General features: G+C 32.7%; 1 protein-coding gene across 1 annotated transcript; it reads right to left on the bottom strand.

Moving 5' to 3' along the window:
- Positions 1–5,920: 5,920 nt before the first annotated feature.
- Positions 5,921–13,611, bottom strand: LOC134725203 (ubiquitin-conjugating enzyme E2 N-like). The gene is made up of 5 exons (XM_063588846.1): positions 13,469–13,611; positions 11,127–11,228; positions 9,359–9,503; positions 8,323–8,463; positions 5,921–6,825 (listed from the first exon to the last, which is right to left on the bottom strand). Exons 1-5 carry the CDS (start codon positions 13,508–13,510, stop codon positions 6,782–6,784), a joined length of 474 nt encoding a protein of 157 aa, XP_063444916.1. The 5' UTR covers positions 13,511–13,611; the 3' UTR covers positions 5,921–6,781.
- Between the last annotated feature and the right edge of the window lie 728 nt (positions 13,612–14,339).

The raw sequence follows: 14,339 nt of genomic DNA, 5'->3' as shown, positions 1-14,339 counted from the left end.
GCATATTTCGTATGCAAATTAGTTTTCTGGCACCATAATTGCGGCTTTATTCTGGCACCGTTGCAGCAATATTCTGGCATCATGTTGCGGCACTGATGCGGCTATAGCGTATTTCGTATGCAAATTAGTTTTCTGGCATTATGATTGTGGCGCTGTTGCGGCGCTAATACGGCTATATTCTTGCATCATTTTAGTGACAAAACATGCGAATAGGCCGTGCTTTGTATAAAATGTATTGTGCCAGCAAAAACAAGTTGTCAATGCATATATATGACATGCATTCATGCATTATAAATTTTTATGCACAGGCACATAAAATAAATGTCAGCGGTATCTGCATAAAAAATAATGAAAATTTTTAATGTGCCCTAAGTTTAGCATATAATATTGTGTTATTTACCAAACTACAAGTATGCAATTGAACTGCTGCAAAAAAAAAAACCCCACAAACTTCACCGATACATGTATAGTGAACTCAGATGAGGCCATGTTATTGAAATACACAATGCAAGATTGATCTTTTCTATACATGCAATTACTTGATATGTGTTTACTTACAAGTCTTCAAATCTTCCAAAAAAAAACCCAACTAGAACACAAAATTCTTCAATACAGTTATAATCACAAGCAACATGGTGGATTTCTAACACACTAGTACAGGGAATAGCTAAAAACGCAGGAAATGACATCATCAAATTTTCTGGCTATATTGTGGTGCTCATTAATTTTGAAAAAATTAGTGTCGCAATGATGCCAGAACAATGCCGCTAGCAGCATCATCCGGCACTACTCCGGCAACAATCCTCTGGCAACCTGATTAGGAAGCAGCTATAAAGCCGCAACGCTACGGCAATGCTGCAGCAACATTTTCAATTTCATAAGGGACATCTTAATAAACAGATAAATACATTACTATTTTGACATTGGTCCATTTTAACGCAAGCAACCGCATGTATCTAGAGACACCATAAGAGCCGGGAAATTCCGAATAATTTACCTATAAATTCCCATAAAAAAAAACGTGGTAAAATCTTTGATATTGAAAAACACAATCACTGAAGATACAAGAATTGTCGAAATTCTCAACTGGTGACCGTGTGGAAACATACTATTGTTAATATTATTGATACAGTAAAAAAAAATAACAGAACCTTAGGATTTTTAAAAATAAAAAAAATGAATCAATATTAAATAGAAGAAAGACATGCATTTGGTGGAATGATGAGCTTGAGTGCTCTAATGATAATATGCGGGTCTTGCTCTAGCAAAGAAAATCGGAAATCTCAAATCGAAGATGATAAAATCAATAGGGTGTGTCCTAACTTTCCATCTAAAGATAATATGTCACACCTTTTTGATATTTTGATAGTAAAATGCAAGATGAAATAAAAATAGCAACACTTAACTGCATGGAAATAATGCAGAACAATCAGTAAATGAAACATGACTGAGAGTACAGAGCCAAACAATCTCAATGACAAGAGGCTGTCACAACGACAGCAAACCGGATTTATTTGTGTCCTGGCAATATCACAAGAACCATTACTGATGAATGGTGAAAGTGAAAATCGTCAATATCAAATTTGACCTCCATTTTGTAATCAGTATCAACATATTAAAATTTGAAAAGCTTAGATTGAATGGTTCATGAGTAAATGCAACAACGTGAATGGAAACGCCATTTTACGATCTTTCAAGAACCATAACTCCTGAACGGTAAAAGACAAAATCGTCATTATTGAACTTGACCTCTATTTTGTCATTAGTAACAACATATTAAAATTTCAAAAGCTTTGGTTGAATGGTTCACGAGAAAATGCACGGACACGACGGAAACACCATTTTTCAATCTTTCAAGAACCATAACTCCTGAACGGTAAAAGTCAAAATCGTCATTATTGAACTTGACCTCCATTTTGTCATCAGTAACAGCATATTAAAATTTCGAAGGCAGTGTCTGCGCGTACCCGCATGCGGGTACGAATAGTCAAATTGCCGTTCTAGGCTGCACGTACCCACATCCGGTTTTCTATTTAAATGCCATGGAATCGGGAATGAAACTTGAAATACATACGGAAATTATAAATAATTTGGGGATTTCGTTTAGAACGAGTGAAGAGTATGAACAAAAAGTAATATTTTCAAATTGCATTTATTAAATAATGATACATAATAAACATTGCAGTCCCTGTAAAAGAAAAACATGATAGAAATTAATACTATTATAAAATTTAATTGAAAATTTAAAGATTTTTTTTTAATAATTTAAAAATATACCCATTTGATATTTTAAAATAATATTTTAGTAAAATGTAAAAAAAGAAACTGAAATTTTTAAAGTATATAAAACTACTAAAATTAAAGCTTGAGTTTATAGAATTAAAAAAGCAAGTAATAATATCAATTTAAACCAATTATAAAAGATGCATGTAACTAATTAAGATTTGGAACAAATTTTACATCCAATATGATTGTTTTGGCACAGATTTCAACTCTGCACATTTCAAATGTTGCCAGTCTGAACAGCAATTACATGCCAACGGCTGCTATAGACTCGATCCGAATTTCTTTTAAACAATTATATGAAATTTTACGCCTGATAGTTCTGTACAAATTTCTAAAAAAAAACCTCAGTAGTTTGAATCAATTTATTCACTAATTGCAATAAATTCAAATATTTACGTTTAATTCCCGATTGGACAGCATTAAATTATAAAATCGGATGTGGGTACGCGCAGCCTAGAACGGCAATTTGACTATTCGTACCCGCATGCGGGTACGCGCAGACACTGCCAATTTCGAAAGCTTTGGTAGAACAGTTCATGCATAAATGCACGGACACGACTGGAAAATCCATTTTTCAATCTTTCAAGAACCATAACTCCAGAACGGTAAAAGTCAAAATCGTCATTATTGAACTTGAACTCCATTCTGTCATCAGTAACAACATATTAAAATTTGGGAAGCTTTGGTAGAACAGTTCATGCGTAAGTGCACGGACACGACTGGAAACTCCATTTTTCAATCTTTCAAGAACCATAACTCCTGAACGGTAAAAGTCAAAATCGCCATTATTGAACTTGACCTTCGTATAGTTGTCAGTAATAACATATTTAAATTTTATAAGGTTTGGTTGAACGGTTCATGAGTTAATGCACGGACAACATTTGATTGCCGCCCGCCCGCCGTACATCCCCAAATCAATAACCGACATTTCACAAAAATGTCGTTAAAAATGAGATGTACCAATGCTAATAAACTGCAAACCAAATATTATTGACCTACCATTAGCTGTACTGCAAAAACTAACATAATCACAAACTAATACATGTAAACAAAGCTAAAGTTTCAAAGTCAATAGACCGTGAGAAGATGGGGCAAAATTATCTCCATGGAAATGAGATGTACCAATGATATTACAACTGCACACCAAATATCATTGACTTTCCACTGGTGGTTCACAATAAACATACCTACTAAAAAACGTATGCATGTAAAATTGGAATATGGTTGAAAGATGATTGACTGAGGGGCAGGGCTAAATAATCTCCATGGAAATGAGAAGCACCAATGATATTACAACTGCATACCAAATATCATTGACTATCCACAAGTGGTTTTCCATTAAATGACCTAATCACAAACTAATACATGTAAACTAACTTAATCACATACTAATGCATATAAACTGACCTAGTTTCTACGTCAATAGATCATGACCATGACTGATGAGGTGGTTTCTTAATAATCTCCATGGAAATGAATTGTATGTCAATGCTAAAACAACTGCATATCAAATATTATTGACCTACCACTAGTTGTTTCAACATAATTTAACCTTATCACAAACTAATAAGATATTTCCATACACCAAATAAAGTAGACCTATTGCATATAATTTTAGAAAAAAAAGACCAAACTTAAAACTTTGTACACTGCAGAGGCGGATTTAGGAGGGGGGGCCCAGGGGGCCCGGGCCCCCCTTTTTGGGAAAAAAATTGGTTGCTTATATAGGGAATCACTGAAGCGTGACTGGAGCGGGCCCCCTCTTATGTCAGTCAGTGGGACCCCACTTATAAAAATTTCTGCCACTGCACTGAACAATGAAAATGTGACCAAAGTCAGATGACATCTTCCAGTTGGACATGTACACCTTAGCATCATTCCATACACCAAATATAGAAGACCTATTGCTTATAGAATTTCAATTTGATATATTGACATGACCACAAAACCTAATCTTGTTCACTGATCCATGAAGTAAGGTCAAGGTCAAACTGTCTGACGGACATGAAGACCTTGCAAGGTATGCACATACTAAATATGGTTTTCTTATGACTCATAACAAGAAAGAAATTAACATTAATATTTTTTTCAACTTTTTTATAAAGTTGTCACTGAACAATGTAAATGAGGTCAAAGACAATGGACATATATGACAGACAGATTCTTACATAAGTAATGATAAATCTATATAGAAAGAATGAAGTTCCAGGTCTGCCACCTTCTAAAATATAAGGCTTTTAAGAAGTAAGCTAACGCTGCCGCCAGATCACTTTCCCTATATCGAGTTTCCTGCGACAGAAGTGCATAAATTAAACAAGTTTTAAGTCAACAATTTCTAGTGGATAGTACACTACCCTTCTTTTGTCATTGGTTGATTGTGTGGGTCACATTGGTTTCTTTCATAGATTCTAAATTACTGATTATTTTTGTTGCTAACAGTTTTTATATATCAGTAATAGTCCATTATGATAAGTCAAGACTAGATGAGAAGGTGTAGACAAAACAGGCAAAACAAACTTTAACAAAGCCTCAATCTATGTGGTTTTGGAATGGTGTTACAACAATGCAAGGTAAAACATATGTCTATAAACGGTTAGTTCATTTAGTCTGAAAAAACATTCTTGACCTGTAGCATTGATCTCAATTCAGTGGTTAAATGTATATGACCATTAATGATTTAATATCAAACTTTATCTTCTTTTCATTCGTATCTTTAAACAATTTTTACATTTCAATCAACTGTCTTTTGAGCGATTAACGTTGATTATTGAATTGAAATAGTTAGATTTTAGAACATGGGTATATTTTTTATACTAAATTACTTGACATGGGCATGGATATATTCTAAAGAATGATCATTTCACAAGTATAGCTGATGGTAAAAATACAACTGACAAAGCCAGTGACAATGGAACTGGATTTTTACCTTATAATCATAAAATTGTTCAAAGTTAATAAAATGAGTATTTTTATGAATAATGTTGAAATGTCTGAACTGTCTTTTTCTTCTCCAGATGTAAATGCCTTTTCGATAGAAACACAAAGTTGATCATTCAGGAAAAACATATGATCCATGATGGATTTTATTTTTGTTTATTTGCCAAGGAAACTAATTTTATATATAGTACATTGTATATCTAAAATTAAGTAAAAGTATAGAACATGTGAGGTACGAGTATGAAAATATTCAAATTTATTGTGACATGTCATTCAAAACGATAAGAATACTGTTGTTTTTATATAGAGTGGTGCAAAGTATAAATTGCTATTGATTAAACTGATACTTAATAAATTGGTAGGGCACTTTGTTCATTTGATTTGGCATGACCCTTTTAGTGACCTTTATATCTAAGGAACCATAATTCTGTCGACATTCCCTAGACAAGAGATACAGTATAGAAATCAAAAAAGAAAAATAATAATGAATGCAACATTCAAACTAGTGAAAACACTGTTTTGAGACCCTTTTTGTCCCCTTTCAGGAATAGCAGGGTCCCAATTCTCCAAAAAAGCAATATCATAATCAATATAAAAATAAGAAGATGGTATGTTTGCCAATGGATCATCTTTCCACCAGAGACCAAATGGGCCTCTCTTTTGTACAAGGAGAACATACCAATATCTCAAGAGGATCAACTATAAGCAAATTTATTGTAAAAACATAGTGTCTACAGACGTAATACAACAAGCAAGACGACAAAAATGAGGACACAACCATACCATACTATGACCAGAGCTTATTGCAGTTTTGTTCCATAATAATCATCTTACCACTATAGATGTATGATTGGTATCAGAGTAATATCTATTTTCTGATGGCAATATAAACCTTAAGGTGATTCAGATATTAGAAAGACTAAATTTGTTCTAACAGTTCAGGCAAATCGAAAAACTTATTTTGGTTGTAATGGCAAAATACATTGTTGAAATAGAACAAAAAAGAACACTTGGTTACCACCAAAATTAATATATATGCATTCGATTTCAATCATCACTTTGTGAATAGTTTTTTGTGTTCTGCATTTACAATTTGGTACACAAAAAAACACATAGCATTGTTCAATAGTCTAACATTTATGACCTTACTCACAATTTCGAAAGAAGCAAATAAAGGGCTCTAAAAATCACCATCAGAAATTCAAACTGTAACTTTGGGTAAAAATTCCACAAAGTTGGGTAAACAACAAAACTTAAATTTATCTTACATAAACAAATGGGTCTTGGGAAGACAGCTTTAGGAGAAGTGAAAAATATTATATCTGCTTCATTTAAAATGTTTATGTAATAAGGCTGCAATGCAATGAATTACACATGTGGAATTACACCACTGTTAAAATATCTACAAATACACACATTCTTATTCTTAAGTGAATGTAATCTTGAGATGATCGTTATAAATATTTCCACAGATATAAAGTGACAATGGTAAGTGATGACACTGTTTTTATCACATATGTAGCACTTAATTCTAGTCTTTCTTTCTTTTAGATTTATACTATTTGTCTGAACTACTGGCATAGGTTCTTGTCCATGCTCTAGCTGGAAAAAAAAGAGAGAAAACTACATTGAAAGGCTAGTCATGGCACAAAAATAAAGTAAAATCAGACATTAACAATTACAAACCATTGTAGTCATAGAGGCAAATTGCAAGTTCTTAAGGTAACAGCTTGCAGGAAGACTACCCAAGTTGCAGACCCATTTATTCTGTGCTTGAGAAAGAATAAGCAAATGTTTAACGTTTGACCTAGCCAGGGTTTTAAACTAACAACCTCCATGACTCATGGTAAGCACACTTCTTTGAAACCACTGAGGTTTTTAAATGGAAACCATTGATATAGTGGTAACAATGGTATCAACCCCACCCCCAAGAAAAATCAAGGTTGTTAGAGGAAGTATAAACATACTGCAGACATATAATTTCAATAGTTTTGCATCAAAGGGATTGTTTCACACAATTAAGAAGGGGGACATTTAAAGGGATTATGTCCCACATCTGATTTCATTGTACATGAAATTACTAAGATTACCGAAACATGCAAGTGCATTTGAATCGATGATCTACACTCATTACAATTGTTATTCTAGCATTAGCTTCATCTTAATAATGCCCTAAATCAGACTGAATTCACTTGCTTTTTATATTAAATATGTGCCAAAACCATGCACTTAAAATATTTTTTTCTTCTTCAGAAACTGACATCTGATACACATAAGATGTCAAAATAATTCTAAGAATGATACAGTGTATCCCTTAGTTTGAGTTAAGGAAGTACAAAGGTTATTGTTGTTTTTCTGAAATTGTTCAACATATCACAGGGGTATACATGTACTACTATTGCATTTTTTTTATTCACCCCTTATTTTATTGATTTTGTATTTACATTATATCATAGGTTCACTTTTGTTAATATTTCAATGATTCAGTTAAGTCATTTCGATTGATTATTTTATAGTGTGTCTTTCTATGTTGTGATTTACACTTTTGTTTCAGATAAGGGTGAAGGTTGGTACCTATTAAAATCTAAACCCTCTGCACCTGTCCTAAGTCAGAAAGCTGATGTTCATTAACTGTCAATTGTTGATGTGGTTCATAAGAGTTTCTTGTTTTTAGATTAGACCTTTGGTTTTCTGGTATAAATGGTTTTACACTAGTCATTTTTGGGCCCCTTTGTAGCTTGCTGTTCTTTGCGAGCCAAAGCTCTGTGTTGAAGACCGTACTTTGACCTGTAATGGATTACTCTTATAAATTGTGACTTGGATGAAAAGTTGTCTCATTGGCACTCATACCACATCTTCTTATATCTATCATGTGCCAATCCCAAGCTAGGAGCCTGTTATTCAGTAATTGTCGTTTGCAGCTGTTTATCAAATTTGTTTTTTTACATACATCGTTTTTGTTTGAATTGTTTAAACTTTGTCATTTAAGAGCCTTTTATAGCTTGCTACACTTATAGGTTTTGCACATTATTGAAGGCCCTTCAGTGACTTATACATGTAGTCGTAAATGTGTTTTTACACAGTACAATAAATCCTTACCTCTCTCTATAGCCTGTGCTTCATTTGTTTTCCATTCTTCTGCTACATCATTTGCTAAGGGATCATCTGGATTAGGTGCACTTAATAAAGCTTGTATTGATAATAGAACAGTTCTTATCTGTAATGCAGGACTCCATTTATCTGAAAATTAAGTGGACAAACATATATAACTACATTGAAGCCACATGTCCCTTGCCACCTTGTGCTGTTAAATGTCTTATTCCTTTTCTTGCAGCCAATCAATACAGCATAATTGGCCAAGTTGTTTAAATCTGGTCATTTGGTATCTGATGTATAGCTGTCTTTTTTTTATATTATCAGTGAACAATACATGTACATCTATGTATGAGGCAAATAGGAATTAGATCTGAAAATGAGTCACAGTATGGTTAAAACTTTTAAATTTTGAAGCTCAATACATGTAGTATATACTACTTCAGACCCTGCATGGATATATATGTATACAAGAGACTATTACAACACATTGCAATATTTAACTACATTCATAGTTCAAGAGGAATGAATACATGTATGGAAATTTCACAAAATTTGAGATAGAGTACTCTTGAAGACCCTTAATGTCCTGCTGATGGTCTCTAATCAAGGATTAGATAGCATGGACTTTCACTACCAATAAACAGCTACACTCTGGAACAATATAAGATCAAGACCAAAGTGAACTGAACTACAGAGACAAGTGTATTGATTTACACATATTGATCTGATCTGACCATTTTTATGCATTATGCAAATTTTTGTGCCTGTCCCAAGTCAGCCTTGTTAGTCTTGTATGTTTTTAAATTTCACTTCATTTATATGTTTTTGAATTTAGTTTGACTTTCATTTTCACTGAACTAGTACAGATTTTTGTTTATGGGCCAGCCAGCCTCCAGGGGCAGGATTTTCACAGTGATTTGAAAACCCATTGGTGGACTGCTGATTTCTGACCTCTGTTTTCCAATCCTATACAAATTGTAAATTTCAAAATACATGTAGTAAAAGCAATGCAAAAATTGCAGAATATTTAGAAACATACCTTTTAATATATCTAGACATATTCTGCCAAGTTTATCTATATTAGGATGATATATTTTAGTCATAAATCTAACTTTCGGTGCAGACATTGGATATTCTTCTGGTAAAAACAATTCTAATTGAAATGTACCATTTTCATAGGGAGACTGTAAATATAAAAATAAAGTATATTTATCAAATACATGTGTGTGGCCAAACTCAAATCTCAATCAGTCATAATATTTCATTTTTCAAAGAAATGAATGCAGTCATAATCAGTTTAAATTAAAAGGCTAAGTACATGTATAGATAAATGAACATTAGAGGTATAGGGGGAGGGTTGAGATCTCACAAACATGTTTAACCCCGCCGCATTTTTGCGCCTGTCCCAAGTCAGGAGCCTCTGGCCTTTGTTAGTCTTGTATTATTTAAATTTTAGTTTCTTGTGTACAATTTGGAAATTAGTATGGCGTTCATTATCACTGAACTAGTATATATTTGTTTAGGGGCCAGCTGAAGGACGCCTCCGGGTGCGGGAATTTCTCGCTACATTGAAGACCTGTTGGTGACCTTCTGCTGTTGTGTTTTTTTTTATTTTGGTCGGGTTGTTGTCTCTTTGACACATTCCCCATTTCCATTCTCAATTTTATCATGAACATTATACTAATTATCTAATAGTTGTCATCTTGCATGCATTACTTGAATACTTTATTAGTATACTATTTTTAAATAATTATAAACACCTTGACAAATATGAAAGTTTTATAAATGTTTTCTTGTAAAAATAAATATATATTTTTTTTTATAATGAATCAAATAATCTGTGATTTGAAGAAACAAGTTTCCAGCTCCCTCAGGCAAAGTTGACCAATTTGTTCATATACATGTAGCTCCCACATATATGTAGTTATACATGTACATCTTTAGCTTGCAAATTTTGGGTTTGATCTTCCCTTATAAAGATAAATTTGTGTTATTCAAGAAAACTCAAAAGTACTTTTGATGCACCAAATTTATAAAGTATTATCTACACTGAATATGACATCAATTTTGTGTGTTTGTATTTTGTAAATTATCACCAAAACAAATCAGTTTGCCATATTCCCTTTCATTTCCTAATAGTAAAAGATAATCTAGATAATAATCAACCTCCTTCCTGTTACATGTATCAATTTCTATCTACCATTTAAATAAAATATAAGAATTTAGAACTTCCTATGTTATAAAATACAATGTAGAAAAGCAGTCAGAATGGTATACTTTGTCATATAAAATTACCAGTAAAAGTGATTAATTTGATGTACAGTAAAGTGCTTTATATTGGTTTGTGAAATTCACGGTTACTGAGGATACCATCATCACCATTATTTTATAACTGGTTTGCATTCTTTACCCTTCTGTGATGAGATGAATGTGATTATTACAGATTTGAAGCAACAGAAATCATGTTCAATACACTGGCCTCACTCATTACATAGTTTGAATGGCATTTATTGATATTATTAGAAATCATTTAGATAATAACAACTGAGTATTATTTACATGTTCGTTTCCATATCGTGTAATTTATTTACTTTGACCTGAAGATGAATTCCACTATTATTAGGTAGTGTCAAGTCCTGTCAATACATGTTTATATGTTCCTGCTCCATACTAGTTGGACAAATGTCAAAATGTGTTAAAAGTTAAAACTATTATAGGTCTAAGTACAGGCTTCAACACAGAGCCTTGTCTCACACCAAACAGCAAGAAACAAAATTAATTTATATCATATTCTGTCATTAAAGTACCTCTTTTGGACCATCAACTACTACTTTAAAATATCTTGCATTACATTCATCTGGAATTGCCTTAATACCCTGTACTGGCTCTGTCATTAATCTCTGTGTCTCCTACAAAATATAACTGGATAAATTACTCTAAGCATTGTTTATAAGTTTCATAACACTCAGTTGAGGAAAACTTAAGTAAGAGAACATAAACCAAATTTGGGATGTACTGTGGAACAAAGGATTAAATTTAATACCCCCCAGCTACGACACGTGCATAAAAAGTGTGAAACTTAATTTGACCAAAATCAATTAGAAGTTCTGATAGATGACATGGATCGGGTCCTCTAAAAAAAAAATGAAAATTATGTGACATATATCCTATCAAACTTAAAATATGTTTTTGAAAAAAGGATACCACAGTATGAGATACAGTTAAAGTGTCATACCTTACATGACGATATTTAATTTTAGAGATTTAATTTATGATTTCACATTTTACCAAACTGTTCAAGGCTAACAATGGCATTTTCTGAAAATTCTTATGAGAATATTGCACAGAAATTACATTGTACGGTGTACTAACACCAACTAGAATTTATCAAACTTGACCTAAGTAACAAATCTGATTTTTGTTGTTGGTCTAAATGTTTTTTTTTTATAAATTTTGAATCTGCAACTCTTACAGGCTGTAATACACTACATAGTATATTATAATAATAATAATAATAATAATAAATTCTTTATTTAAAGAGGGTAAACTCAGTTAGTTACAATAAACTAATCTTCCCTGAGGCCCTCACATACAAATTACAATACAATCAAAACAGATATTTACACATAGTTAATTTACAGTCATGTAGTTCAATGTATTGTTATTAACATAAGATATAATGCTGTTTAAGAAGTATACATGTAGTCAAAAAAATCAAATGAAAATAAAAATAAAAAATATACATTACAAATGCATTGTCATGATTGTAGCAAATATTTCTTATCAGGATTGTGTTAGGTACTTCTTGATACTTTGCTTAAAAGTAAAAGTGTTTTGAGCCTTACGTATTTTGTGTGGTAGTCCATTCCATAATACTGATCCAGAATAAGCAAAGGATTTCTTAAATAGTTCAGCTTTTGGCTTAGGAACTATCAGATTACCTTGAGTGACACCTCTTAAGGAGTAAGGATTATTATCTGATTTCAGTTTAAACTTTTGAACTAGGTACATTGGTGCTTCCATACGCATACATTTATATAGAAGTAAATATTTGTGGTAATTTATTCTATTGTCAACTGTCATCCACCCAAGTTTTTTAAATAAGGGGGCTGAGGGGGATAAAGGATCTGCATCTAGAATTAATCTTGCTGCTCTTTTTTGGAGTTTTAAAATTCTTGTTTTCCCTTCATTTTTACATTCACCCCAAATAATACAGCAGTAGTCAATTAAGGGAAGAATATACCCATTGTAATATGTTTTCCTTGCATTTATATCTAAAAACTTCTTTATTTTAGAAAGAAGGTATATTCTGGATGATATATTAGCACAAACTTGGTCAATTTGGTCAATTATAAATTATATGCTCCTGATATACATGTATTAATTTTAAGGAAGGGAGAGTATAAATGGTAGATGGGTCAATTTTGGACTAAACACCACAAGTAACTTTGAACAACACAAGCATATGGTTTCACAAAATTTTGTTTATTTGTGTACCTAGAAATATGAGGAGTAAAATTAACATAATAAAAATATTTGACGAATTTTTCAACAAACTGTTACTGTAACATATTATGTTTCCAAAATAAATGTTATGCACCTAGACAACATTAAGAAAAAATATAAATAAAGGTGAATGAACCCTGGACTAACAGGTACAAATGTACCTAGGCAAACAAGTACTTGGGCGAACGTGCATCTAGACGAACGGACACGGATTCCTCTGACACCACAACCTAAAAGTGATTGTTGAATTACATCAACAGTTCAAGTGTCTCAACTTATGGGGTCTAGTGTTGAAAATAACAAATAAAGATAAGTTCTTTTATAGTCATACCGGCCTTTTATCCGGATTTTCAAATACACCGGCATGTCAGACCGATGTCGAAACCAACAGGGGACCAAACCCTTTAATAATTGACATCCAAATTCTTAATCATATTTTGGACTAATAACTTAAAACAATAATGTTATGGTATTTCTGTTCATCTCTGAAATAAAGCTACTGCCGCAAAACTCGCCATTCACAAAGAAATTGTACATGATGATGTTCAACTCTTCACTCAAAATCATGTTGTAGACACAAGTACATGAAGTATGATATCATTTATGAATCCTGACAAATTTATGAGAGAAATATAATTGGCACCTTTATGATTCGACGGGGTAAATTCCCAGGTACAGTGGCCATTCTTTACTTTTTCTTATAAAAAGTCTTGTTTATCTGTTTATGAGAGAACCAGAACGTTTTAAAATGGCGTTTCCCCGGAAGTTAAAAATGGATATTTCGCCCCAGTGCAACTCGTCCACTATTGTATCTGTTTCACTTTGTTTCAATTTATCACATTAAAAATTGGAATTCAGTAGGTATGATCTATCAGAATCCTCATGGTAAAAATCGGAATTATAATGTTATCAAGCCATAATAGAGATTTAATCAAGTACAAAATATAAATAATTCCCAATGAATATCTACTATTCAAGTGGCAGGTGCACTCGACTCCAATCGTAATTGACTAGGCCGGATTGTCAGTTTTCATATCGAAGGACTCATAGGCGGATCCAGGGGGGGGGGGGGGGGTAATGGTTGGACCCCTTTAGTGGAAATTTGTTTGATTATATAGGGAATCACTGAAGCATGACTTGAGCCCCCCTGTAAGAAAAGTTCTGGATCCGCCACTGAAGGTTTGTGGTTCTCTTCGGGCACTCCGGCTTCCTCAACTGAAATATAAAAAATTGACAGCTACGAAATGGCACAATATGACTGAAAGGGGTGAAAAACATCAACCAAGTTGAAACATGGAATATTTTCTCGAGTTTAACGAGTGACTTACCGAATCAGAGTTATTACTGGGTCTGAATTGTACTTGCATTATTACATTATACCGAATTCTTCTATCCCTATTATATAATGCATATATTTCTTAATTTTCATTTGCTTTTTATTGATTTTGCTATTTACTATCCCCCCGGCAATATAGAGACAGAAAGCAGTGTCCATACCCATTTCTTTTCTTGAT

The sequence above is a fragment of the Mytilus trossulus genome, chromosome 1, assembly GCF_036588685.1.
Source record: "Mytilus trossulus isolate FHL-02 chromosome 1, PNRI_Mtr1.1.1.hap1, whole genome shotgun sequence".
NCBI lineage: Eukaryota > Metazoa > Mollusca > Bivalvia > Mytilida > Mytilidae > Mytilus > Mytilus trossulus.
Note: the sequence above shows the minus strand (reverse complement) of the source record. Positions and strands in the feature narration are given on the sequence as shown.